Source organism: Ambystoma mexicanum, chromosome 6q, assembly GCF_040938575.1.
Source record: "Ambystoma mexicanum isolate Mex_15411 chromosome 6q, UKY_AmexF1_1, whole genome shotgun sequence".
Lineage (NCBI taxonomy): Eukaryota > Metazoa > Chordata > Amphibia > Caudata > Ambystomatidae > Ambystoma > Ambystoma mexicanum.
Genome location: NC_090937.1, coordinates 250,888,375 through 250,916,072, shown reverse-complemented (window position 1 = coordinate 250,916,072; position 27,698 = coordinate 250,888,375). Strand labels below are relative to the sequence as shown.

At 44.5% G+C, this 27,698-nt stretch overlaps 1 protein-coding gene across 2 annotated transcripts in view; it reads left to right on the top strand.

Annotated features, from left to right (window-relative positions):
* MTTP (microsomal triglyceride transfer protein) overlaps positions 1-27,698 on the top strand; it is a 627,046-nt gene that overhangs the window by 525,912 nt on the left and 73,436 nt on the right. For both annotated transcript variants that reach the window (XM_069630721.1, XM_069630722.1), the window contains 2 exons: positions 6,982-7,209; positions 12,069-12,193. In XM_069630721.1, coding sequence (XP_069486822.1) covers positions 6,982-7,209; positions 12,069-12,193 — 353 coding nt within the window. The remainder of the gene's footprint in view (positions 1-6,981; positions 7,210-12,068; positions 12,194-27,698) is intronic.

Here is a 27,698-nt window from a genome sequence, read left to right as displayed (position 1 = left end):
TACAAGTTCAAAACTTCTTCCAGCTCTTGGCTTGTTAACAGGTTTCCCTTCCCCAAATTCAAAATAGTTCACAATGCACAGGGTTTCCCTTCCCAAAGAGTTCAACGAGTTCAAGTCTTTCAGCTTTCAACAAAAAATTCCTTGATGGGTTGATTGCCTTTTACCTATTCATCTGTACAGTTCAGTTCTTTGACTTTAGATCACACAAGAGCTCTTTACTATTCAAACACAAGCTTCTTTGAGGGTGCTTTCATTGTCTTTTTAATAGATGGGTGCTCTCAGTAAAGACGCAGTTGTGGGACCATGAAGTCCACCCATCGGGGACAACCGACACACCTTGCTTGCTTCCTTTTTACCAACATGTTGCCACTGCTTCAGCTTGACAGTGGTGCTTGATTCATTCATATATCACACCCTCTTGATGTTGTGTCAGGGCTGGGGCACGTGTTGCACTTATATTCTCCTGGCTCTTGCCAATGCTTATTTTCTCATATCATACAGTTGTTCAAATTCTCATGGCTCTTGCCAATACTTGTTCACCAATGCTTCATGTGCTCATCAATGCTTGATTTCTCAAATCACACAGTTCCTTGTATCCAGAAGTTTCACAAACTTCCTTTCACCAAGATTGGTATTTCAAAAGGGCCTATTCTCATTTTAATTTGAAACAGTATAAAAACAAATACTTGCTTTCACTCAAATCAGAATGCTTTACCAGCTTTGCATGCTCGCCTGCCATCCTGGCGTCCCCTTGCTTGGTTGACTCACCGGTCAGAGCTTACGGCATTCCAGCGAGGCCTCCTGCCCCCACGAGACTCTCTTTCTTGTGGGGTGCTTCGTTCAGTCTCCCAGCGGCTCTCCCTGGCTTCCCTTACTCAGCGATGCTTCCCCTACAGCTCAGGCCTCATACAACCGCTTCGCCTGGTCATGCTGGTTCCCTTTCTGTGGTCCGCCACTGGCCTCCAGCGTCCTTCAGCTTTGCATCCCGTTGCATGAACTCTGCATCCTCCTTAGGTTCTCGAGCACTCCGTTTGCCATGCAACCTTCCCGGAGAGGTCTGCTTTCACCCAGCAGTCCATCGATCGGCTTCCACAGCAGACTCCATTTTCACAGAACGTCCTGCTTTTAAAGGTGCCGCCAGGTTGATTAGTCCAAAAAGGACTAGACCACTCACTGTTGAAACAGGAGTCCTGCATTACTCTTGCTGTCCTCCTCGTCCCAGTACATAACTCATGTCTGTATGTGTGTGTGTTAATAAAGTGAGGATGTGTTTCTCTAGTTGGTCTGCGTAATAGACAGAAGATTTTGATGACATCCCTATATACAGTTGACACCAACATTAAGGTTAGTACACCCTTTTACCTGTCAGTGACTACATATGTTCTGCAATCTGAACACCATAGAGTCATATACAAAGTTAGATCCACTTCTTTTCAAACAAGTAATGTTACATTGTATCTCTGTTGTTTTTAGAGTGGCAATGAATAGTTGGGGTATCCAAGATTGAGTCCAGTTTTGAGCAAGCTTATAGTCCTGATAAAGGCCTACAAACATCAGTCTGAGAACGCCAGGAAAATGCGCATTTTAGTAGAAAGGCCAAAACACGTGTCGACAGATGGCTAGAGAATACACCTTTATCTAGTTCCCCGGTTTTTCCTAGAGGACATTGGGCCTCATTACGAGTAGGGCGGTAAGGGATACCGGGCACCGGTAAGGAGACTGGTGCCGGTAATCCCTTACCGCCCTACTACGTGTTCCCTTAGCGGGTCCCTCCTTTAACGCCTGGTCTGATCAGGCGTTATGGATGGGACCCGTTAAGGGACTTCAGAGCTAATAACGGTACCACAAATTGCGGTACCGTTATTAGCTACTTCCCCATTCCCATTGAGCCCTATGGGGGCTCAAATGGGAATGGGGAATGTTTTTTTCAATGGGGACTTACCGGTCCTGCAAAGGTCGGACTACACCGGTAAGTCCTCATTGAACGAGACCGGTACCGTTATTGGCGGCAGTTATGGCACAATCTCGGAATAAGGCCCATTGTCTACAGTATCTGTATGTCTGTATAAAGTTATCCTAGATCAACTATTTGACTAGGTCATCTTGTGTCAATTTGACCTCCTGTAGAGGAGGAACAGAAGACAGATGTGTGAATTGTTCTTAATGAAAATATCAAAATTAGCTGTTCAGATCTACTTATAGAAAATGTTGTACCCGATATGTTCTGAGGTCACAGGGCCTCATTACGAGTCCGGCGGTAGCCGTGCCGGAAAAACCGGCAAGCTGCCGCCGGACCGGTAATACCATTCCACCTCTGTAATTGCCGGAATCAGCAGGGCATTACAACCCCAGTGACCCGGTAATTCTGGAGGCGGAATTCTGTAAATCCCCATTCCCATGTAGTCCCATAGGACTGTGGTCATGTGCCCACTTGTGAGTAAGTCCCCCGTTCAGCCGGTCCGGAATCACGGATGCTCTGTCTGAATGGAATGCTGTTTCTACGCATGATGAGAGATATAGACTGAGACTCTTAGAAACTGTACCGGACACGGCATTCACATTTGCCATCGAAGTGAACCACTGTCGATTCACACGAACGTGGGACTTACTCACAAGTGGGCACATGACCACAGTGCACCCACGGACAGATTTTAATGCAATTTAACGCATGTGAGTGGCACTGCCACTGAGTCATTGGTTGCCAGAGCGGGTGCTATGGCCATAAACAAACTTTCACCACGCCATCATTTTTCTGAGCAGACTACACTATAAGGGTGTACACATCTCCCGACTACACCACGGTACAGGATACACATGGGATACCTCCCACTATCAAACCACCATCCCCTGATATGCAGTGGAGATTCTGAGGCTCTCCCCAACTTTTCAAGAGGCAACGCACATTGGACTGTTGCACTCCGTCCTGATAAAGGTTGGCTAGATTATTGGGGTAAGGTGTTTCCCGCCCACAGTAGACTACAACCGAAACATGTGTCGACAAGACATATAACCCCTGCAAGAAAAACGGAGGGCTACATCTGAAAAACTCCAGAGTTTAAAACTCAGATTTGTTTTGTTTGGATTTTGTTATGCAGACATTAGCACACCAAAGATAGTATATTTGTTGGTAAGAAGATGGTATGTATGAGTTATGAATGAAATTATGATTGATGGGACATGTTGTTTTTTTTGTCAAGACTTCTTTTAGTATTTTGTAGTATTTTTTAGGATGTTTAAATTGTATTTGATATGCGAAATAAATATTGTGCATTGCTAAGATTTCACAATTTAGTTGGAATCCTGTGATCTTTGCTCTATTGGTCCATTTTGTTTTTGCTGTGTATACTCAGCTGGAGGACCATAGAGATACACATGATGAAAATCCAATCCCACCAGAAGTTAATCCATGTCCTTATAAATTTAAATAACTTGTACATTTGCATTGTTTTTCATTTCTGTTATGTGTGTTTCATTGAGGACACATGCAAGTCAATAGTTAAATTAAAAAATGTTTCTTTCCATAAGCCAATTTGCACTGTATCATTTTTATACATGAATGCTGGTTTGTGGAAATTGTATTAATGTAAAATAGAACTGTAGATTAACCATAAAGGATCAATGTACATAATAGATGAACTTGCATTCTAGATGTTCAAACAACAAAGAAAATATATTCTTGCCTGCATGTTATGTTAAGAGGACAAGGGGAGTTCAGAATAAAGTGGGAGGCCAATGGCTGTTTTTAGTCGTGAGTGTTATACCACGAATGTTGTGTGCACCAAGTGAGAACAGGGTAGACTCAAAAGACCACCTACCTGATCGGAGAGGAAGGCCCTTGCCAGATCTTGCTGAACTTAGGAATTCCCCTGAGTGCCCCTCCGTGGCCCGGCGCGATTGCTTGATCACCGAGAGGTTCCCAGGGAAACCCTCATGGGGGAGAAAACCCTGTGGAGAGCTGCTGGGATGCACTGTCTCCAAGGGATCAGGAGTGATGGGATGTTGATCCTAGGTGGTCTGGTACTGTAGTGATGGTTCTTGCCCGGGACTAGGCTGAGGAGATTTAGGAAAAAGGAGATTAGCCCTGAGCGTCTGTCTGGCAGTTTACAAAGGGTGATAATTCCCCTGTGTGGGTTTCGGTATCTTACCCTGAGCTAGGTTAGGTTGCCTGGATCTGGTGTGGCAGTCTTGGCCCAGGGAGAGGGCCTTGAGAGGTGAAGAGAGGCTGGAGGGAGAGAAGGGATAGTTAAGGGGCAGAAATAGCAGCAAAATTCCGGAACCTGTAGTAATGTGGCGGATAGATATCAGGGAATAACCTACCAGCTGGGTAGCAGGCGTGGTCCCGTAAGGGAGCTGTTCTCTGGACACTTGTTTGGAGTCCAGTTCCACCCAATCGAATAAAGGAACTGAGAGGGAGCCTGTAACCGGAAAAGTGATCTAACTGATTATCCTCCTAAGCGGTGACAGACACACTATATGAACCTGAGAGAGTATCCGCCTACCGCATGGTCGGAAAGTCGGAAACCGAAGAAGCAGGCGAAAGCCGCGCAGTCGGCAGGCGGGGCTTGGACTGCTCAAAGAAGGGCGTCTTCTGTCATACTAAAGATGATATCTGGATCAAGTGGATAGAAAGAGAAAGGTTCGAGAAATAGATCAGAGGATTTGCAAGGAATACAAGCAAAGAGAAGGCTTCAATATTCTAGATGAACTCACGTAGCGGTTAAGTACTCCTATGAGAGTAGCAATGCACGGATCCCCTGGCGTTCTCTCCGGATATGCTGCGGAGGGAGTGGACGTAGCGTCCCACGGTGATTCCTGTGAAATGAAATCTAGACTGCTACTGCTACATGCCGGTACAGCCATTTTGGAGTGAGTCAGAATCAGCCGATACGAGTGACCTGCAGTAATCATCATCACAATGAGTCAGCCATCTCCTAAAACCAGACCACCCATTAATCAATCAAATCCATTAAGGTTGAAGCGAAAACAAACAGGACATTCAGAGTATGTCCGTATCTTTAAAACAATAGCAAGAAGATTTACTGGAAAAGGCTCCATTGCATTCCAGGATTTTGGTTTTCATGGTCTCCTTTTCACTTAATATATCAGAACTGGTCACATGCAGGAAGAGAGACGTCAGCCAGATTTTGACCTTTGACTTCTTGCTCAGCCATAACGTATCTCCTGTGTATGTCTAACAGACTGCTTGGATCCCCGGATATGTTTGAATGGACCTCCATATACAGAAATATCCCTGTAAAATTGTCAGTTTAAACTGCACATTATATCAGTTACATAAAAGACCATAACTTTGTAACTGGGTAGTTTGCAAAAGCAAAGACAGTTTTGTATTTGGAGGAGCATGCCCCATTGTATTCGTCTAAACATGATAGGCCACTATCTATCAATTATTAATAAATGTATATAATTTAATAACTGTCATCTTTCATGCTACTGGGGCATGTAACATGTCTACAGATGCGGGTTTGTTTTGGAATACCGGAAATGTATGCCTCATTAGTGGGAGATGTTCAGAAACAAAATAAGGGTTACAAATCACTATGTCCTGCCTAGCACATTCTCCACCTCTTCGAAACCGGTAGAGTGCAATGTGTTTGTTTGCCACACGTTTCAAGCCTCATCCTTTAGGCTGAGTAGTGTGGGCTCGCTTTGCTCTAATTACCAGATCCCTACCTAAATAATAAATCACAGACCAATTATGTTTATGGAAAAGTTGTAGGCCGTAGGCATTTTATTTTCTTACAGAAAATACATAACAACAAAAATCAATACACTGCCATATGCTTTTGGGCACCTTGTGTCCAGTTACAAAGTTGCCCAAGTCTCCTCCTGAGTCCTTGTTACCCCTGTGCCTTCGTTCCTGGGCACATGCCGCCTACGACATGCTTTGGACCGTGTACCAAAAGAGTACTCGGCGTTCCGGCTCCTGCCTGCTTCCTTCTTCTTCCGTTATCCTTGTAGGGTGGGTTGGGTGGCAAACGTTTTCCCTCCCCTTATCCAGGCACTGAGAGCTTACCCGAGAGAGGTGAGCTCTTTACCTGGTTTGTGCCGCCTCTCCTTTCCCTGGCTTACTTATACCCCCCATACCTTTTGTTCCTTCTTGGGGGCCGGGTTTTTCCCTCCGACCCCTTGCTCTTATATTTCGCACCTTCTCCAGGTGCTGTTTCCTGCCCTTTCCTGGGCCTTTGTTTCTTGTGGCGCCATTCGGACGCCCCTCCCTACTGCTTTCTCGCCTTTTCCCCCCACCCCGCGCCTAAACTCCCAGGCCCTCCATCGGCCCGCATTTCATGCGGCCCGGGGCCTGGGGCAGTGTGCATTGAAATGGGCAGAAATGCCCCCTTACCTACGCAACAGTGCAAAGAGGATGGAAAGGTCCTGCACACATCCAGATGCCCTTTGTGTATAAAGCAGATCTTTTCTTTACACAAGTGATGAGATGCTTAAGTGCATCTCACTACTTGAGCCAATTAGTTTTTAGACTCTGGCCATGTGATTCATTCAAATGCACCTCTTGAAATGGAACAACCAGCACTTTCTGGCATTAGGATGTTGTATGTTCATCCACACACCAATCATGCCAACAGTGAATAATATGGGTGCCAGTTTTGTAAATAAAGAAGAGTGCATTCACGGAGCTGGTGAAAATGAATGTAATGTTTAAACTATTTCATCCACGAAATGTAGTGTTCTGTGCCCCAGATTCGCAAAAAGATGATTTTCGAAGCTTTAAGCGCTAGGTTTTAAAAACAGATAAGATGGTCAAAAATTATCTTCTTCGATCTGTGTTTTTGAGAAAGATTGTTTAGGTGAGGGTGTTACCACATACGTATGACATAGAATTCCAGATCAAAGCAGGGCTGGCCTTTGTTATTTGAAGATCAGTAATGGCAAGAATGACATTATAGAAGATTGGCTTGCACAAACATTTTCTAATGCAACTCTCCTCACTGTGTTTCTTTGCAGGTTGTGATTGAAGCACAGGGCTTAGAATCCCTAATAGCTGCGACAGCTGATGAAGGCGAGGAAGACTTGGAGTCCTTTGCTGGAGTGTCCCCCGTATTGCTTGATATTCAGCTCAGACCTATTACATTTTTCAAGGGCTATAGTGATTTAATGTCCAAAATGTTTTTAGCCACTGGGGAGCCCATGTACGTGGTCAAGGCACTTGTCCTGCTGATTGATCACTCTGAGGTAATGGTTCCTCTCTCTAAATGCTTACATTTCCTTCATGCATATTTTTGTTGTTGTAAGAAAGACACACCCCTTGCATGATACTTCACTCTGGTGTGCTATCATTATTAACATAATCACTCATATAAGGCTTGTATCCTCAAATTGGTGTTTGCTCAAACGTGTGGGTGATGAGGGATCCTGGTTGCTGATGTTCATCATGAGACTTCTGTTGTCTGTCAAGCTTGAAGCATTCTCATAGATTGCTTGTTTCTGTACAACCTACAGCCAATGCAGGTCCAGGCCAATTTAGTCAACTTTATTTTATGGGGTTTGCTAATTTTCCCTTTGCCAAGCCATGTTAAAGTTGTTTATGTTTCAGAGAGTTTAACAAATTACATAACACACTACTTGGAACCTTTCATGGGATCTTAAATTAAAGGCGTGGCTTCCACTAAACTGAAAGAAATTAAGAAATACGCATAGTCAGGAAGGTAATTGATTTTGAGAATCTACTGCAAAACCTCGGACAACTGGCAGTGATAAACAAGGTTGTTGCCTCTTCTTTCCAAACTTGTTCAGTATCGAATATGAAAAGAGATATTTTGAAGAAGATTGATTTTTTCAAGATAGGAGCTGTGAAATAACCTAAGTTGAAGAATGTTTCCATATATTTATTTATTTATTTATTTATTCAGATTTATTTAAAGCGCACGTCAGCCCGGGGGCATCGTGGCGCTGTTACATGAGGACATACATAATCTGGTTACCGTGGAAGGAAGATGGTTACAAAGCAGTTTTCATTACAAGGCATATTTCGTAACAGACGTATGCGAGCTGGTGTGGGTGAAGGAAGGATGGAGTTAGTTGAATAGAGTGGTTTTGAGAGATTTGCGAAAGGAGTACAAAGAAGGTTCTGCTCTGAGTGAGTTAGGGAGGGCATTCCAGAGCTTAGGAGCTATGTGTGGGAAGCCTATGCCGCCGGCTTTGGCTCTTTTTACAGTGGGTACTCGGAGTTGGTTGACGTGATGGCTTCTTCTGGGACGGATGGAAGAGTTCTTAGTTATAGTTTCAGATAGGTAGGGGGGTGCTGTGTGATTGATGCACTTGTGTGTGAGAGTGAGGATTTTAAAGTTGATTCTTTCCTTGACTGGGAGCCAGTGGACAAGTCTTCTGGCCTGTGAAATATGGTCAGTTTTGGGGATGTGTAGTGCAGCGCGGAGGGCATTGTTTTGCACTATTTGGAGCCTGCTTAGGTTTTTAGACGATGTGCCTGCCAGGAGGGCGTTGCAGTAGTCCAATCTGGCTCCTATAGTAGCTCTAGCTATGGAGAGGCAGTTAGGCGTGGTGAGGTAAGGTTTGATGGCGTAAATGAGTTTGGTGGTCAGAGCAGACGCTGAGGCGATGGCGCTGGTTTGTCTAGTCATTGAGAGTGTGGCGTCAATGTAGACTCCTAAGGTCTTGACGGCAGAGGAGACAGGTATGCTAATACTGTCGATGATCATGTGAGAATAGTTGGGGCTGAGTTTGGTTAGTGTTTCGTTGGGGGCTAGGATGATGATTTCGGTTTTGTCTCCGTTTAGGCAGAGACCATTGATAGCCATCCAGGTTTGGATAGTCGAGTAGATTTTGAAGAGGGCTTCTGAGTCTAGGTCGTAGTCTCCGGAGAGGGGGAGGAGAACTTGCGTGTCATCTGCGTAGTTTGTGTACGCTATGTTGAGGGAGTCCAGTAAGTCAAAGAGGGGTTTGGTGAATAGGTTGTAAAGGGTCGGTGCAGTGCAGGACCCTTGTGGGACTCCACAATTTATAGTGGTGGGGGGGGCGCTGTCCTGGTCGGAGTACACTTTCATGGCCCTACCTTCAAGGAAGGATGTGATCCAGGTGGTAGCCTTGTGAGAGAAGTGTGCAGCATTGAAGAGGTGAGATGTGAGAATGCTGTGGTCGACCAGGTCAAATGCTGCAGAGAGGTCGAGCAGGAGGAGGAGAGCAGGTTTGCCTGTGTCCATTATTTTGGTAATTTGATTTTTTAAATCTAGAAGGGCAGTTTCAGTCCCATGGCCTTTGCGGAAGCCTGATTGTCTTTTGCCTAGGATGGTGTTGGTTTCCAGGTAGTGTTGGATTTGATTGTGTGCGGCATGATGATGAGCATGAGCACACAATGGGCCTCATTACAAGGTTGGAGGTAGCCATGGTGCTAATAGCATACCTGGTCCGGGTTCTCTGTATGGGGACTTACCGGGTCATTCCAACCTAGGAGCATGCGGTAAGTCCCCATTCTGAGAACCATTCCCCATTCGAGCCCCCATAGGGCTCAATGGGAATGGGGAAGGAGCTAATTAGCTTATTAGCTCCATGGTCTCTTAGCGGCTCTCGCTAAGGGCGGCTGGTAAAACCAGCCGGCCTTAGAGGGACCCGCTAAGGGACCTCGGAATGCGGCAGTAAGGGGTTAACTGCAACGGCATCATTACCGGTGCCGTTAACCCCTTACCGCCACACTCGTAATGAGGCCCAATGTGCCATGATATTCAGACCCTGGAATGCAGGGAAAATCTTGGGCCGCAAGTAATTTCTATGGGACAAGGCACAAACCCATGCAATCTCTCGAAAGGGCATTCACACTAGATTATAGGTTAACATCTGCTTTGTTGAGTTTCAAAATATTGCTGGCATAGATTTTGTGGCAGGTAGTCTAGCCGATAAGCATGAGTAAAATTACTGGTGAAAGGTAACCCACAAATGCAGTTTCCCGTAAGCTTTTAGGACCACCAGAATAGAAATACAATGTAGGGGAAGACACATCATTCACACAGAAATAAACAGAACCAGAATTATAATGTCTGAGGCCAATCATTATGGGTTTCAATTAATATAAAATGCAATATTTGCATCATAAATGCATTTAAGTGCATATAGGAAATTAACAGGCATTGCAATTTACAGTGGATGTCCAGTATTTGATTTCACTCCTAGGTGCTGTCAAAGTTCCTGTGCACACTGGGGCAAATTTCCCCCAAAGTAAACCCTTTCCAGTGTTTTAGCATATGGGAACATTCAGAATTTAAAAGCACACATCTGTAAAGTTACCACAGATGTGGCAGAGAGGGTACATCTCACAACAAAGAGCATTTCAATATTTTGTGTACAATATATATGTGCTTTACAACCATCTAGGAGAGGTGCTGATAGTAAAAACAGTGGGGTGCTTTACGAGTATGGCAGTGGAGCAGAAAAGGGGCAGTAATGGAAATACTGACATGTTTATCACACCCCAAACCACGAGTTTGGCTGTAATGTGGAAGAGCTACCTCCAGCACTGGACTGGAGGTACGGTCCCTCCTCCACATTAGCACCAAGAACTAGAGGAATTATCACAGAATGTGTGGTAATTCCTTAGAAAACCCCATTGAGTGGTATGGACTCTGAAAATGCGGTTGAACAATGTCCTTGTGCCACTTGTGGATTTTGCCCGCTTACACATGGCGGTAACAATAATTGAGTTACCACTAAACTTCTAATGAGCCATTACAGTGACTGCCACAGGGAAGACTATTTTTTCCCACTTGGAGGACTTATGCTGAGAAAAAGTTAATTCGGAAATGAGCCAATTTGACCCAATTCACAATGTAAACAAACAACCATTTACACGTCAGGTAATATACGTTTTGTGTGTTTAACTTGCATGTATGCCAAATGCTCATGGATGCAAGAAGGTGGGAGTAAAAGTGTTCAACATGGAGCATGCATGTACAAAATTAAAGTATTGATATGACTGGGCACTGCCATGATGTCCCTTACTTGCCCCTTATGGTGTGTGGGGGTGGTCCAGTGGGCTGGGCCCCCGACTGTGATCTGTGGCCTGGGAGTAGTACAGGGGACATCACCCGGTCTCCCACGCATTACAGTGGACAGGGGACCACCACATCGATCATGCTTCTGCTGGCCCTTTAAGAAAGCAGACTTAGAATTCTTGGTTGAAATCTGTGTGCCCTGTAAAGCCTGACCCATGTTTATTTGCCGGATTTTGTTTCTCTGTAAAGCTTACTAAAGTTAAATACACCTGTTTCACCGCTATAGCAGCAGACTGAATTGTTAACTTGTAAGGTTCGCACTGTGACCATGTTTCCTTTGTGGAACCTTAAGGGTAGGGAGGAAGGGAGGGAGCAAAGGAAGAAACACACTGGGCAAGAGGGACAAGAAGCCTCTGATCGTTCACAGTCCTTGGTGTGTTCCAGATCAGTCAAAGGAGAGGGGAAGGCAAAGGGGCAAGCGCTGAGTAATTGATCATTTAGCTAAGCAGTAAGCACAGGGTTCAAAAGTAGCTAATACTTCAGACAACAAGGAGGAAAGATGAATACGTGCAAGAGACAATTGTATTGACATAACAGTCAGCATCAAAGTCGTGAACGGGAGCCAGAGGGTTTAAGACAGGAGTAGACTGAACAGGAGGAGGACCGACAGCCCATTTAATTGAATAATTTAGGAAAATGACCACTGTCTACTGATAAAGGCAACAGAAAATTGCATGAGGTGAAGAACAGGAAGAGAGAGCAAGCCAACTGTCACAAATGTGTGAAAAAAGGTTGTCAACCTGACGGAACACAAAAACATGCTTTTCCACAGTTCACATGCATTTGAATGCTTTCATTGTTTACTTGAAGGCAATGTTTATGATTTTTGAGAATCACCCACCTGAATTAGGCCTTTTGTGGTGGGCAAACGAGGAAAGTTGTGTGGTGTGTTGTATTGAATTGCCCGGATTTGTCCTTGCGGTCCTTCACAGCCACCAATTTCACGGTCTCTGTGCGAGTCACTGTTTCAGAAGAACTCTATGTTGTAGTGAGTCTGATGCTATTGCTCCCTGTGCTCTTCGCTCCTCCCAGGTTATCCAGTTGCAATCTGGACTGAAGGCGAGCGCAGAATTCCAGGGGGGCACATCCATCGACATTTCAGGTGGAATGGATTTCAGTTTGTGGTACCGAGAATCCAAAACCAGTGTTATTAACCGGTGAGTAGCAATACAAAGCTGACAAATACAAACTATTGGGCAACACTGTTTTAGAATTCGTTCTTTGAGCATTTTGATAACAAATGTTCTGCAAATGTCCCATTTACTTTTTTTAAGTGTCACACTCTTTTGCCTCCGAGCCACACTTCTCTTTGCCGCTGTCAAATCACTTAGATTGCCCAGTACAAGACATGACTGCGATCGAAAATTATGAAGATTTTTTTTTTTTTAATCTCAAGTATGGTGTATGCTGTAAAGGCTATTATTGTATTTGTCCCCCTTTGCAAAATGTATGGCAAACATGTTAGCTACGTCTTACACTGGATCCATAGAAATATCAAAATAGCTATTTCAATCAATCCTGTCAATTTCTTAAAAGGGGTCTATTAACACTTTGAAAATATGATGTGGTGTCCTGTGGGCAAAGCAGACCGCCACGGCGCTATAGTCATCACTTTTATGTTCACAGCAGCCTGCTTGTTCCCTATTTGCAACAGAAAAGGTCTTACTTAAAAAATGAACTAATGCATACAGTCCTGTTTTAAAGTGTTAATACACTTTTTTTTTAAGAATTCACCTGGACCAATAAAAATGGAAAAAATACTATTTCTATCAGCCCAAGCGATTTCTTATCCCTCCCATATCCCGTTAGAAACCCTTTACTTTCTATCTCTTAAGATTACCAGGAAAGTTCTTATAAAGATTAAAATAGTTCCTACAGCTAGGAGTGAACCTCCCCTTCCCTACAGAATTTTAAGATATGTATTAAAGTGTTAATAAAGAATTATTTTAGAATTCAGCTGGACTAACAGAAATAGAAAAATATACAGTTTCTAACCATCCTGGTGAATTCGTAATAAGATATATAGTAACATTTCTAAAATATTATTTATTTACCTGCAGTGAACAGCGGGACCTTCATTGATTTGTGGGCATTATATGTTTTTTTAAAGACCCACCAGGTCCCATTGGAATCAGAAAACACAGACTATTTACACTGTCGACCGAGAGGGTCCTTTTATTCAGAACGATGGTTAGCGGGGACAAGCCCTATCCTGCTTAAACCTAAATGTTATTTACAAGTTTTGATAAACCTATTTTAAAAAATTCACCATGCTCCACAGAAATAGCATTTTTTGTTATCTGATCAAATTCTTTAAAAAAGTCTTACATTTTTTTTCTCAAATGTTTAAAATCCTATTATAATAATATTTTGGATCCTTCTGTGAAGGGACGGCCCCACTGGGTTGTTGACATTTGTGGATTTTCTGAGACGGAGTAAAAAGAGGATCTCAAAGACAGGGACTGACAAAGAGAAAATAGGATGAAAATGGGCCAATGAGAGGCTCTTGATTTGCAAGCGTCTCCTTTTTTAACCAAAGCATTCATATTATACACATAAGTCACTGAAATGCTGTCAGAAAGTGGTTTAAGCGACTGCAGCCAGAGAGTAATCTTTGGCTTGGTATTAATGTTAGCTTCATCCATAGAAACATGATTCAAGCCCTTCTGCAGTACCAGCCACATAGCTTCTGTGTATCGTCTTGAATTCTAAGAAAACATTTGAAATTATATGATATGGCATTTATAACGTGCCTGTACACAAGTGTTTCAAGGCGCAATGAGGCAGGGAGGGGTAACAGAGGGAGGACAGAGACAACGATCTTACTAGGCCAAGTGACTTTGAGATCGTGCAAGTGCAGGGAAGAGGGGACGGGAAAAGTGCCAGGGGAAGGGGAGGGGGCAGTGCTGTACATGGGATTAAAACAAAAACAAGAAGTGCAGCAAGCAGGTGGCAAGTGCAAGGGTAAGTGCAGACAGCATGTGTCCAAAAAGTGCAAGTAAGGGGTCTGTAGGATTACAGACACAGACCCAAGTGCAAGTGTTTTGCCGGGAGGCAGTGCTGGTGTGCAACTGGGCGGGCAGGAACCTGGGCCCGAAATCAGAGAGTAGCCGGGTGACCAGTGCAGTATCAGGCATGAAATCAGCAGGAGAGAGGAAGAGAGAAGGCAGACGCAAAGAGGAAGGTCTTGAGGTGCTTCCGGAACCGGAGATGGTTCTCCTCAAGTTTCAGAGAGGCAGGGAGGCTGTTCCAGATGGAGGCCCCAGCCGAAGACAGAGATTAACTCATTGCTTGGAGAGGCGAATGACCATGAGGGAGTTGGAGGTGGAGGAGCGAAGGGCTTGTGTTGGAATGTATTTACAAAGAGAGAGTTGAGGTATTGAGGACCCAGACCCCAGAAGGCCTTGTGGACAATGCAGAGGGTCTTGAACGTAATCCTTGCAGGGAGACAATGCAGAGATTTCAGTGCTGGAGAGATACGATCCCAGGGCTTGAGGCCAAGGACAAGTCTCGTAGTCCTGTTCTGGAAGAGTTGCAGAGGGTGGAGAGTAGAAGCAGGCAGATTTAGAAAGAGGCTGTTGCAATAATCCAGCTAAGAGAGAACCAGAGCTCTGGAGATAGTGAGCTTCTTGTGGAAGGAGAGGAAAATAAGAATACCTCTGAGGAGGTGCAGTTGGTAGTTTGACTTCTTAGAGATGTCAGAAATGTGAGGAGAAAAGGTGTGCGTGTGGAGTCGAAGATGACCCTGAGATTCTTAGCCTCACAGGTGGGAGCAGGAAGAGGGCCAAGGGAGGCCGGCCAGAGAGTGACAGGGAAGGAGGTTGCAGGTGTGCCGATGAGGAGAATCTCTGTCTGTCGTAGTGGCATTAAAGCAGAGGTTATTGGCGGCACAGCACTCTTGGATAGCAGAAAGGCAGTCACAGATGAGAGAAGGAGAGGAGGTGGCAGAGGGGAGCCTGGAAATGAGCTGAGTGTCATCCGCATAGCACTTAAAGTTGGAGCAGAGAGCACCAATGCGGTGGGCAAGAGGTGCCAGGTATTGGTTGAACAGCGAGGGAGAGAGGTAGACCACTGGGGAACACCACAGGTAGAGAGTGAGATAGAAGAAAGGAAGGACCAAAGTTGGACCTGGGAGGGTCGATCAGAGAGGGAAGAGGTCAGCCATGCCAGGGCCTGATCAGTGATACCCAGGTTATCACAGAGACGATTGAGCAGGATGGCATGGTTGACTGTGTCAAAGGTAGAAGAGAGATCGAGTAAGATGAGGACAGAGGTGAGATTAGAATCGAGGTTAGAGAGCAGGTCTTCATGGATGTTTAAGAGAGCAGTTTCCGTGCTTCTGGCTGCTCTGAAGCCAGACTGATGGTCATTGAGACAACTAACAGATTCAGTCTAAAGATTAAGCTAGGAGATGACCAGCTTTTCCAGGAGTTTGCCCAGGAAAGGAGTGATGGAGATTGGGCAATAGTTAGCCGGGCATGAGGGGTCAGCTGAGGGTTTCTTGAGAAGAGGGTGCACAATAGAGTGCTTCAAGGGGGAAGGGAAGGCTCCAGTGGTGAAGCAGTTGTTGCAGAAGTCAGCCAGGACAGGAGCTAGGGTGTCAATGTGGTCCTTGGTGGTTTTGGAAGAACAGGGAAGAAGCTGTTTTGACGAGACTTTCATAGATTGGACTTCTCTAGAAATCTTGTCAGGGGAGAACAGAAGAAAGGCAGAGAAAGAGGGAGTAGAGGTGGCCACAGGGGCGCCAGAGGAAGAGGAGAGAGTAGAGGGATGACGAGGAGAGGATGAGAGGGTGGACAGGATGTCCTGAGTTTTAGAGATTACATGAGAAGCCAGGGCCGTGCAGAGGGTCTGGGAGGGGACAGGAGAGGTAGAGACTGCAGCAGGATTGGCCAGCCCCTTGCAGATTTTAAAGAGTTCGGCCGAGTTGTTAGATGCTGCAGAGACACCGGCTTGGATTTGGGCTCCCTTCTTGGTACGGACAGAGAGCTGGTATTGCCTTTGGAGCAGGCTGCAGGCCTGTTTGTCAGAGGATGAAGCTAGCCATTTCCTCTCAGCCACCGTGCGCTTAAGGGTGACGAGGTCAGAGTCATACCAGGAGTTGCACTTGGCTTTGGGCTTCAAGCAGATCCTCATGACAGGGGCAAGAACATCAAGAGTATCAGAGATAGCAGAGTGGAGCATGGAAAGGGCTGTGTCAGGATGTAAGTCAGCCGGAGGAGGAGGAGGGCGAGAGAAAGTGGCAGTGAAGGCCTCAACTGACGCACGCTTCATGGGTTTGGATGACCGAGAAGGTAGGTGTCAGTGCTGGAGTCGGCTTGGCCTGAAGGGTAGAGTAGAAGAGATGGGAGGAGAGGAGAAAGTGATCACTCCAGGAGAGAGCAGTGGTGAGAGGGAAAGTGAGGGGGAGGTCTGAGGAGATCAGAACATCCAAAGTGTGCCCTGCAGAGTGAGTCGGGCCAGAGGGAAGACTAGAAAGAGAGAGAAAGTTGCAGAGGTCGCGATAGAGTCCAGAGGAGGGACAGGAAGCATCTAGGTGGATGTTGAAACTCCAAGAAGGAGGAGTTGAGTGGTTGAGGCCAGGAGGCAGAAGGAGAGGTCCGCCCACTCAGAGAGGAAGGAGGTGATCTGACCAGGTGGCCGATAGATAGTAGCCACAGTAAGAGAGTGGCCAAGAGAGAGAGAAAGTCTGCAGACAAGGCATTCCAAAGAGGAGTAGGCCTGCATAGGAATGACAGAGGCAGGAATCCACTCTGGGAAGATCAAGGCTACACCCCCTCCAGAGCGGTTGGATCTGGGCGCGGAGTGGATCTTGTAGCCAACAGGGAGGAGAGTGTCGAAGTTTGTGACAGAGGTCGCTGTGAATCATGTCTCGTGAGACTGAGGATATCGAGGTCAAGTTCTTCCAGGAGATGGCATATGTCAGAGGAGTGTTTGCTAGCTGAGGGAGAGTTGAGAGTGGCAATAGGGAGAAGGTTGCCATCCTTGAAAGACTTCCGGGGAGCGGTACAAATCAGAGGTACGCCCTGCGAGGTGTAGAAGGAGCCAGAGGGGGAGCAGAAGAGGAAGGAGGAGAGGGCAAGGTAGCCAAGGAGGAGTAAGAGGGGGGACGCAAGGAAGCCGAGGAAGGGAGAGAAGGGACAGCATGAGAAGAAAGGAAATTGATGAGACGCATGAAGCATCTATCAAAGAGGAGAAGGTTGGCCTGATAGCCTTGGACCAAGACGGTGCCATTCAGGTAAACATTAATGATGACCTTAGAGGAGTGTAAGGGAGCCAAGAGCGCCTCCCACAAGGTGCCACCATTAATGGGAGAAGAAGAAAAAGGAGAGAGCACAAAGACCATATGAAGAGTCCATAGGTCTGGAGAGGGAACGACAAAGAGGATGTTGGTGAGAGTCTGTCTGGAGGAAGCACTGGTAAAGGTGTCAGCGATAGGGAAGCCTGGGTTGGAGACCAGGATATCCTTTTGAACTTCTTCCTACCAGACTTATTGAGGAGAGCAGGATAGTCAATAGAGAAGCAGTTAGAAAAGATAGGAGAGACAGAGAGCACCATAGAGTAGACGAGGAAGAGGAGAGATTAATAGGGGTGGAGGGAAAATGTAGGGGGAGAGACAATAGGGGAGGATACAAGGAGGGATGCAAGCAGACGAGATAGAGAGGGACCAGACAATAGTAGACAATATAACTAAGTAGACAAGATCTCAGATGGAAGAGCAGGCAGAAAATTGGGCAGTCCGGTATCAACCCAGGTTACCAGGTTATCAAGAACGGAGCGGTAGCTAAAGAGAACCTAGAGGAGGGTGGAGCACAGCAGAACACAGAACAATATACAAAAAGGACAAAGCAGTCAGCAAATGTAAACCTGGAAGAAGGAAGAGTGCATTGGAACACAAGCAATGCGATGCAAAAACAGAGCAGTCATTGAGGAAAAACACAGAAACAATACCAAGAGCAGACCAGTCAACAAATGATGACCTAGAGGAAGGAGGAATTAAGAATGTGTCATACCAAATGAATAACGATGATTCATCTTCCTGATTATTTGTGACAGCAAATAATCGTGAACATGTACATTCCAAGATTCAAAAAACCTCACTTTAATTTCCTACAAATGAAAGGTATTGCCCCCTAATCTCAGAATGGACCTACCCTACCAGAACTTCTGCTCCAAGGTAGTTTCATGGCTGCAAACAGAGACCCACTAGGACAACTAGATGCCACACTACCCGCATCCACTGTAACCACGTGTGCTTACCTGCTTACATGTATATAATGCCTATCTGCCCAATGCAGCTTTGTACATAACATTGGTTTACATTATGGCCCTCATTATTACCCAGGCGTTAAGGGGTTAACGGCGCCGTAAAAGGTGGCAGCGCCGTTAAACCCTTAACGCCTGATTACGAGGTCCCTTTGCAGGTGGCACTTTAATGCCTGCTTTTAGCAGGTGTTAAAAAAACAACCTGCAAAGGGACCTTGGTGCTAAGTACGGTGCCGCAATTTGCGGCACTGTACTTAGCTCCTTCCCCATTCCCATTGAGCCCTCTGGGGCAAAAATGGGAATGGGGAAGGGCCATGGCGGCATGGGGAATTACCACCCTGCCAACCTCGGAATGGGGCGGTAATTCCCCATTCCGCCATGGCGGAGTCGGTAAGTTACCGGCATGGACCATGGTGCTATTAGCACCATGGTCCAACGCCTGGGTCGTAATGAGGGCCTATGTATTTTATATGATTGCAACTAAGCTTCGAAAATTCTTGTAAATGCTGTGCCCTGATACCTTTGGGTACGCTCGCGCAATATAAATAATAAGCATAACATAACATAACATACAAGGAGCAATAATTTCATGATCACTTTTCTGTACTAAAGAATATATGGTAGAACTTTCACTTCTTGGTATGTTATATTATGCTTCGTTATGTTGTCACTTTAAAGCAATCGCACGCCATATATGGCTTCTTGGTGCTGAGTTGATTAGCTCTGACTGGGCTCCTTTATACCTGCAACAGGAGTGTTTTTAACATTTTGCAGAAACGAAAATTGTCTGTGGTCTATCTCATGTAAGGTGGAAATGAATTCTACAGGGAAGGGGCAAGTACACAAAAACCTTGGACTCCCACCCTCTTGCAATGGTAGTGCGGAGCTATCAGCTGCCCACTATTTGAGGGATTAAGAGTACAAGTGGGCACATATTTCTTGAGATGTGATCTAATAAACTCTAGACCAGTGTTATAAAAAGCCTGATGAAGCACACAGAGAGCTTTAAATGCAGAGCTAATACAGTCTCCAAGACATGAGAAATATGAATGAACTTTGGGAGATTTCATAGAAGATGAGCAGCTGTGTTCTTTAGCCTTTGGAGTCTTTTGAGTCTTGTATCCAGGGAGGCCAAGATAAATGCCAGTGGCATAGTCCAAGTGAGCATGGACTAATGCCGATACTGCTTTTACGCACGAGGATAGAGCTAGGTAACTACAGGTTCTTTTTAAGGATTGTGAGGTGAAAAAAGCATGTCTTAATGAGGTTGGAGATCTGTGGAATCCATGGTAGATTACTAGAGGTGGGCAACATTAAAAAATTCTCTCTCCAGAGAAATTGACGAATTGTGGCCAAAACCTGCTTGCTTTGCTAATTTTGCCTGCCTAGCCAAATTGCCCATTTTCTTTTTATGGACTTTTTGACTGCAAAGCAAACATGGACACCTTGATAGTCTAATTTTAAAATCACAGAAGATGCAGATTTTGATACCTTTTATTGGACTAACTGAAAATACTATGAAGAGATGGAGTAAATCATTAGCTTTTAAAGCCCCACATACTTCTTCAGAAGATGTTGGCAGTGAAATGATTGTTAAAAAGCAAGGCACTTCTATTCCATAGTTTGAGTATGCTGGATGCCCCATTGAAAGTCAGGCCAGTAACCTGTCGAATATTTGATTTGCCACCTTAAATGGTTTCGACATTCCTTACTACGATGCCTATGAAATCTATATATGTTGAGTGTTGGGATAGACTGCGAAAAGCTCGGGCAAATGAGTTGGACTGTGAAATTTCGATCGATGACTGCGATCAACTGCTGAGGGCAGGATTTAAGGTGAAATTAGACCTGAATCTACGGTATATCGAACAGAAGCTCTTAGGAGGACTGCATTGGATGCCTGCGCGGATGCATTAGTTGTGCTTGGTAGACAGTGTTGGGGCTGTGGTAGGGAGCAAGGTACATTGTTGTTCACGATATGGGATTGTTCCAGCGTTCAGGACTTCTGGGGGGATGTACTCGGTAGGCTAGATATGGTATTGAGTACAACTTTTCCTAGGATGCCAGTTCAGGTTATGTTGTTGTCGGGTAAAGGGAGGTATGAAACTGCTAGAGGACATAGATGGTTGATTGACAGAGCCTTAATTATAGTGGCAAAGCAAGTATTGAAAGTCTGGAAGACAAGGAAAAATCCACAGGTCAAAGAATGGCTGATGGAATTACAGGTTTTGCTCAGCTATGAAAAAAAGTATGTTTTTAAGGCAGGGCCGGGAAGATTTACAGCTGGAGTTATGGGTGCCTTTTAATGATTTATATAGTTAGTATTGTGGTTCTGTGTTTTGCTGTGACTGAACATTTGGGAGGGACTTGGCTGCGTGGTGTGTATGTGTGTTCTTGTCGATTTTGTGTTTTGTTTTTCAATGAATGCTAAGTTATATTCTTTTGGGGGATTTGATTGTTCTTATCATATACCATGTTGTGCTACTGAAACATACCTGGGATATGTCGTATGGTACTGTGGTACAATGGCTTTATTGAACAATGTGGTGTATTTTATCCCTGTTGTTGGGCTGTGGTGTTTTGTTCTTTGAAACACATAAATAAAATGTATTAAAAAAAGAACAAAGAAAAAAAAAGAAAGCCAGATCATAGATCATTCTCAAACAATTATATTTGTTAGAAAAGCATCAAGGAGCTGTTTCGGGCTATAGTATCCCCATCAGCTTGCAACAAACTGATCATAGGCCGGAGCTGTTCCGAACTATAATATCCCCATCAGCTTGCAAGAAACTGATCATAAGCCAAGCAGAGACCAAATGCACGGTACTGAAATTACTTTGGTGATTTCTCATCATGTTCTTAGAAGTTTGATAATGGAAGGATTTGGTTTTTTCTTGGAATTGCCAAGGCAATAGCCAGATGGTCTGCCAGACTAAGTAAAAAGGCTTGCCTACCCAGAAAGTATCAGGGGAACAAACAACTAGATCAAAAGTATGTCCATGACAGTAATTGTTGCCTGTATTTACTGGGATAAATTAAGGTTATCTAAATTATCTTGCCGGAAGAGTGAGCATTAAGATCTAAGTATTAAGATCTCTGTGGAAAATCATGGATGGACATTCACCAACAAGATCTGCCACCACCTCGGATAACTTATCAGTGAAGATATGGTCTGGTGCCAGGCACAATAAGGAAAGGGATGGATTTAGTGGGAGTAATAGAGCACTGTGATACCAAAGATTCATAGTGTGCAAAGGGAGAATAATAACTCTGCAGATGATTTGTGATTTCCGATGACAGCCAGGTCATCACCCATTTTTTATAATGATTAAGATAATGTATGTGAAATTGATTTGTGATCAAATCATTAAATAATACCACTGATTTCTCAGCAAACCAGGGCTCAGCGGGAAAGATTAGGTACCAGATATGCAAAATAGCAGGCAAGACGAGGGAACGAAAATGTTGGTTTGAAATGTTCCGCTAATATAACATTGATAATGCTTCAAACACCTAAGACGAAATAGACACATGCTATAAAACACACAGGGATAATTTTCCTGCTGGTAGAGCATGCACACTGTGTGTTAAAACTTTACATAAAAGGGCTTATTTTCAAAGTCTCCAGAGTCTAAATGAAAGTGTTAAAGACAGGTGTAAAGGTCTTAGACCTGCCTTAACACTTGCATTCACGCTCCGGGGCATTTTGGTGATTTTTGAAAGCAGAGAACGGAGGCAGAACAGGAGATACCTGTATACTTCCCTTTTGCCCTCCCCTTCAAACATTTTTTTAAGCTTGCATGACATTTTCATGCTGGCATGAAATCAACCGATTTCTATGTAATCCACCTGCTTTTTACACCAGCAAAAAGCAGCCAAATTCCATATGAATCCATTGTAAATGCTGCCTGCCATGAATACATTGCAGGCAGCATTTACTCCTTTTGCCCTTCAGAGTGCAAAAGAGAGGTGTGAAGGCACTTCTGCTACCGTTGTACACCTCCCTTTTGCACTCCACAGTGCAAATGATAACAATTGCCTGGAGGGGGCCTGATGGCACGTAAATGCAAACGTGAGCAGTCCTCTCTAGGCAATTAACGCTTGTTTTTAAATTGAGCTCCAACATGTTTTACACGTGGTTTTATTGCACAGGGGAGCTCTTGTTTGTTATGGCGTAGAGTACAATTCAAGCATAAAATGTATGCATAGACATTTCGCACATGAATTATACTTGCAATATTCACATTAATTTGAATGTCAGAAATAGGGCAGGGATCCTAATTTACGATTCCATCTCCCCCTTCCTCTCCGCCATACAAATGCCATTTTTATGCTGTTGTAAATGCTGTATATTCGCATGGAATTCACCTGCTTTTTACTCCTTTAAAAGCAGAGGGATTCCATAGAAATGCATTGTCATGTTTAAATAGCAGGCAGCGTTTGCTCACTTTTCATGGCGGAGTGCAAAAGGGAGGGTTAAATGCGAGTACGCCTCCCATTTACACCTCCCTTTTGCAATGCGACTTGCAAATGATGAACATAATGTGGAGGGGACCTGTTTGCACCTAAATGCAAACGTAACAGGTCCCCTCTGAGTGATAAACGGGAACTCGAACATGATCTCCAATGTGATCTTCATAAATTTGTTTCACAAAGCTGGGGCACAGATCAGGAAGTCTTATTCTAATGCACATTTCCACTCTGTTAGGCAAATCCCACAGCATCTCCACGCACAGGGTGGAGATACTTTGGATTCTTATAAAATCAGCATGCTTTTAGCATCTCCAAAAAACAGGCCGGTTCCATGGAAATCTATATAAATGCCACCTGCTATTCATGGACATGGCGAGCGGCATTTACGATTGTTGCTTGTCCTTGAACATCAGATGGTGTAAAAATGAATGGAAACCTGAGACCTTACGGATCGAGTTCTGTGCATGATTTACACCTGAAATGCAAATTTCACAGAGAGGACTGCTTATATGTTAGTCTGCACGTAAAAGATACTCTACATGCAATATGCAGGCCTGTCTAAAATAAGCGTCATAGAGAGAACGTTTTTCATACAAATAATGTGAGATGTCCTCAGAAAAGCATTAGGTCGTTGACTTTCCTTTTTGAGTGCAGTGTATGGGCGACAAATCCCTAATTCTCTGAGTGTGATAGGTGGCCAGAAAGCTAGCGGTTGTATCAACAGACGTAAATGGGGACAAAGAATTAATGATTCACTTTATGGCGATAAAATCACATTAAAAAAAGTGGTGCTAAGTTTTTGTCTTCGTAGTTTTATTTTACATTGACAAATTAGAGCAAGTACGAAGTGTAAACTGCAAGCCGATTTTTGATAATCATGTATGTTATTGTTTCCCTTGGCTTTCCACATCCTTTGCACACATTGGAGCTCATATTCGAGTTTTCCGTAATTAAGTGAGGAGGCTCTTTTACGTTTACACTTTTGTGTAAACAGGTCCCCGCTGTGTATTCTTCCTCATTTGCCCAGTGGAATCCAGAGGATAGGGTAAAATGATGATGTACTTGCCTTTACACCGCCACTTTGCACTCTGCCATGCAAACTGAGTAAACGTCACCTGCCATGTATGCATGCAGGCAGCGTTTACAATGGTTTCCTATAGTATCTGCCTGCTTTTTGCTGGTGAAAAACTCTGGCGGATTCCATAGGCATCCACAGCATTTGCGCCAGCATGAAAATACAGGCTGGTGCAAATGCTGAAGGATTTGTGTGGCGGACAGGAAGGGGATGGCGGAATCATAACTCTTCCCGAGCATACAAATGGTTGAAAATGAGCCGTGAATTAAATATAATATAAATCTAAACCTCCCCTACTCTACATGTACATTGCATTCTGGTATTTCATTCATCCGCCCTACCCTACACAAGTCCATTGCGTGCTGGGGTTTCATCCACCATCCCTACCCTACATATACATTGGATTTTCGGGTTTCATCCATCCCCTGATACTTTATTTGTTGTGGGCATGAGTTCTTGGTTCCTTTCCATTTGTCCAAATTTCAACTTCCTTATGTCTCCTCTATTTAGACTAAATGTATCACTCAATCATTTATTTATATGCTCCAATTTTTTATCTTTCTCGCCTCCATGTCCCTGTTGTTAGTCACCAAAGCCATGATACGAAAACCCAGTTGCAGGACCATCCTATGCAATAGCATAAAACGATTAAAATATATTTAATGCTGCACAAAGTCCAATAAAATCCATGAGGCCCATTAGAAAAAGTGTTCATCATCTGTATAACACATAGCATAAGCTAGGAAAATTGCTCTACCCCACTCTCCTTCCATATCTTGCTTCCCTGTCCAACTCCTCTCTGCATACCTCAGCTTTCGCTTCTTCTTTGCTCCCTATTCTTAAAAAGTCTATGCTTGTTCCTTCTCTACCATCTAACTTCTGCCCTATCTCACGCCTTTCTTTTCTTTCTAAATTTCTTGTGCGGATTGTCTATTTGCAGGTTTCTAGTTTTGTCAATCTGGCTTTCCGTCCCATTACTCCACTGAAACTGCCCTTCTTGCTGTCTCTGAATCATTTCTGTCCTCTCGTTATTCTAAATTATGCCCTTCTTGGTTCTCCTTGACTTGTTGGCCACATTCGATATGGTCGACCACTCAATTCTTCTTTTTCCCTCGATCAACTTGACCTCCGTGACTGTGTTCTTGACTGGCTCCATTCTTAGCTCTCTGATTAAACTTATTCTGTCTCCCGGGCCGGATGTTCTTGTCCTGTTTTTACTCTCTCTCATGCGGTGCCTCAAGGCTCCATATTGAACCCCCTACCTTTCTCTCCTTATTCTACGCCCTTGTTTCTATCATCTCCTTTTGGCATTTTCTTATCATCATTCATCTTTCTTATCATGTATCTTCCCTGCCTCCTTTTAAATCACTGCTTAAGGATCATCTCCTTTCTGTTTAATCGTTCAGTTGGCATTTTTTCATTTTATTGTACCGTGCTCTATTTTTTGTACAGTGCTTAGGCGTTAAGCGCTATATAAAAAGTATAATCATAAAAAAAAACAATAAAAAACGTACAAGGGACAGACGCCCTGAGAAATATTTTTCTGCAAACTATTGTTTCTACGTGTGTTATGGGGAGAGTCGGGCCAGCGGCCATGAATCACACAGAGCAAGGGTTAGGTGTTACTTCCCTTTATTCTCTTTTTTCCAACTGCCTTTCCATCCCTAGTACCTCCCTTCCTCCCTGCTCCCGTGCCCTCGATTGGTCAGGTGACTTGCCCTTAAAGGGGCTTAACTGTTTCCTTCTCCACAATCTCTAAGAATAGTGAGCAAGGGGTCCACGTCTGGATTAGGGTAAGACCCAAAGGTACTTAAAAATGCAAATTAACAAGGGGGGTCCTTTGAGCTAAAGACTCTGGGTAAATCTCTTGTAACCAGGACTAATGTCTGGCAGAGGGACTCCCAGGACACCCCTTGTTAATTTGCATTTTTAAGTAACTTTGGGTCTCACCGACAAAGACTGATATGTTTGGGATATTTCTTCTCAGTGAGAGATAGTGAGCTAAAGACTCTGGGTAAGTCTCTCGTAACCAGGACTAATGTCTGGCAGAGGGACTCCCAGGACCCCCCTTGTTAATTTACAGTGACTATCGATCCTTTGACTTCAGTCATGAGGAATGGTTCTGGGTGATATCTTTAATTTGTCTTTCTTTGTTGTATTTGTCGTACCAGGACAGGCTCTCCAATCGGTAGCCACAGTTCCTTCACCCCTCTTCGCTGGTCTGCCCATTCCTTGGCTTTCCTTTTCTTCTTGGCATCTCGTACTCTTATCTCTGCATCTTGCTGTGCTGTGTAGTCCTCTAGTTTTATTGGGTGGGTTCGGGGTTTGTACCTTATTATTATCTCTATTGATGTCTTCCCCGTGGCTTTGTGCGGTGTGTTACGTAGATTCTCAGCATTTGACACTGTGCTTGGGGAAGGGGTATTTGATCGAGGAGAGCCTTCTGTCTGGTCCACTTGATGGTGGACATGAAACGCTCCACCATTCCATTGGCCTGTGACCACAGTGAGATGATTCTTTGATGCTGAAATCCCAGGTGAGCCGCAAACTTCCGGAAGTCTTGTCCTTGGAATGGGGGCCCATTGTCTGACTTCACAACCTTTGGCATTCCCATTCACTGAATAGTTTGTCTATTAGTTCCACTATGTGGTGGAAAGCTGTGGGCTGCACCTGTTTGATTATTGGGAATCTTGAGTATTTGTCCATTGCTACTAGTAGGTGGCACCCTTCTTCTAAGGGTCCATAAAAGTCCAGCGCTTCTCATAGCCAGGGTCCTTCTGGTAGTGCCACAATCTGCAGGGGACATGGGGGTGTGTTTGCTTCTGCCTTCTGACAGGCTTGGCAGTGTGTTAATATATCTTCGACTATCGCGTCCATGTATGGGAACTATACTTGGTTGTGTAATATCTTTTTCGTATTTTTGATCCCTCAATGTCCTTTGTGTGCTAGATTAACCATTGTCTTCTTCACGTATTGGGAGACTACTAATTGACTTTCTTGCAGTAGGATGCCTTATTCTCATTGTATTTTGGCCATCCTTTCTAGCTCCTTTTGTCCACCTCCCCTTTCTCGAATGATTCATTTTGATAATTCTTCCACCTGTTGATGTTGGCGAGTCGCACTGCTGCTTGGATGGTGTGGTCCGCTCTGCTTTTGGCATTGAATAGTGCGATGGTGAGCGTTGGTGGAAGTGCGTTCTATGACAGATACCTGATGTAGTGATCCACCTTCTTTCCCACTGTCGCTTCTCCTTGCTCTTCCGGGTGCCAACATAGGTAATCCACCAGTTTTCGATCACCTTCAGGTTTGTGGATGATGTGGAAGTCATACTCCTGAAGCCTGATGCTCCATCTTTCAATGCATGAAGGCATTTTGGTTTTAGGGTTATCAAAGATAGAGATGAGCACTTTTCACTGGTTCAGTCTGACCATCAAGTCTTCTATTTTTGGGCCTGGGTGTCTTTCTCTCTGGATAGCCGCATTTGGTATGCGCATGTTGGCACAGAGGCGTAGTCAGCCATTTTTCTTTGGGACGACAACTAGTGGTGGCACCCATGGTGTTGGGCCACTTACTCTCTCAATAATGTCATTGTTTAGGAGGAGTTGTAACTCTTGTGTCACTTGCACTTGCAGGTGAAAACCAACTCGGCGTAGGTGCTGGGGTACTGGTGTTATCCTCGGGTCAATATAGAGGGAGATCACGGAGTCCTTGAGCATACCCAGCCCTTCAAATAGCGCTGGGAACAAGGTTTTTATCATGTCAAGAGACATCTTTTGGTGCAACATCATGTTCAATTTGTTCGCCTCCGTTGGGAGACCCTGGACGACCTTCGATTGATCATAATGAAT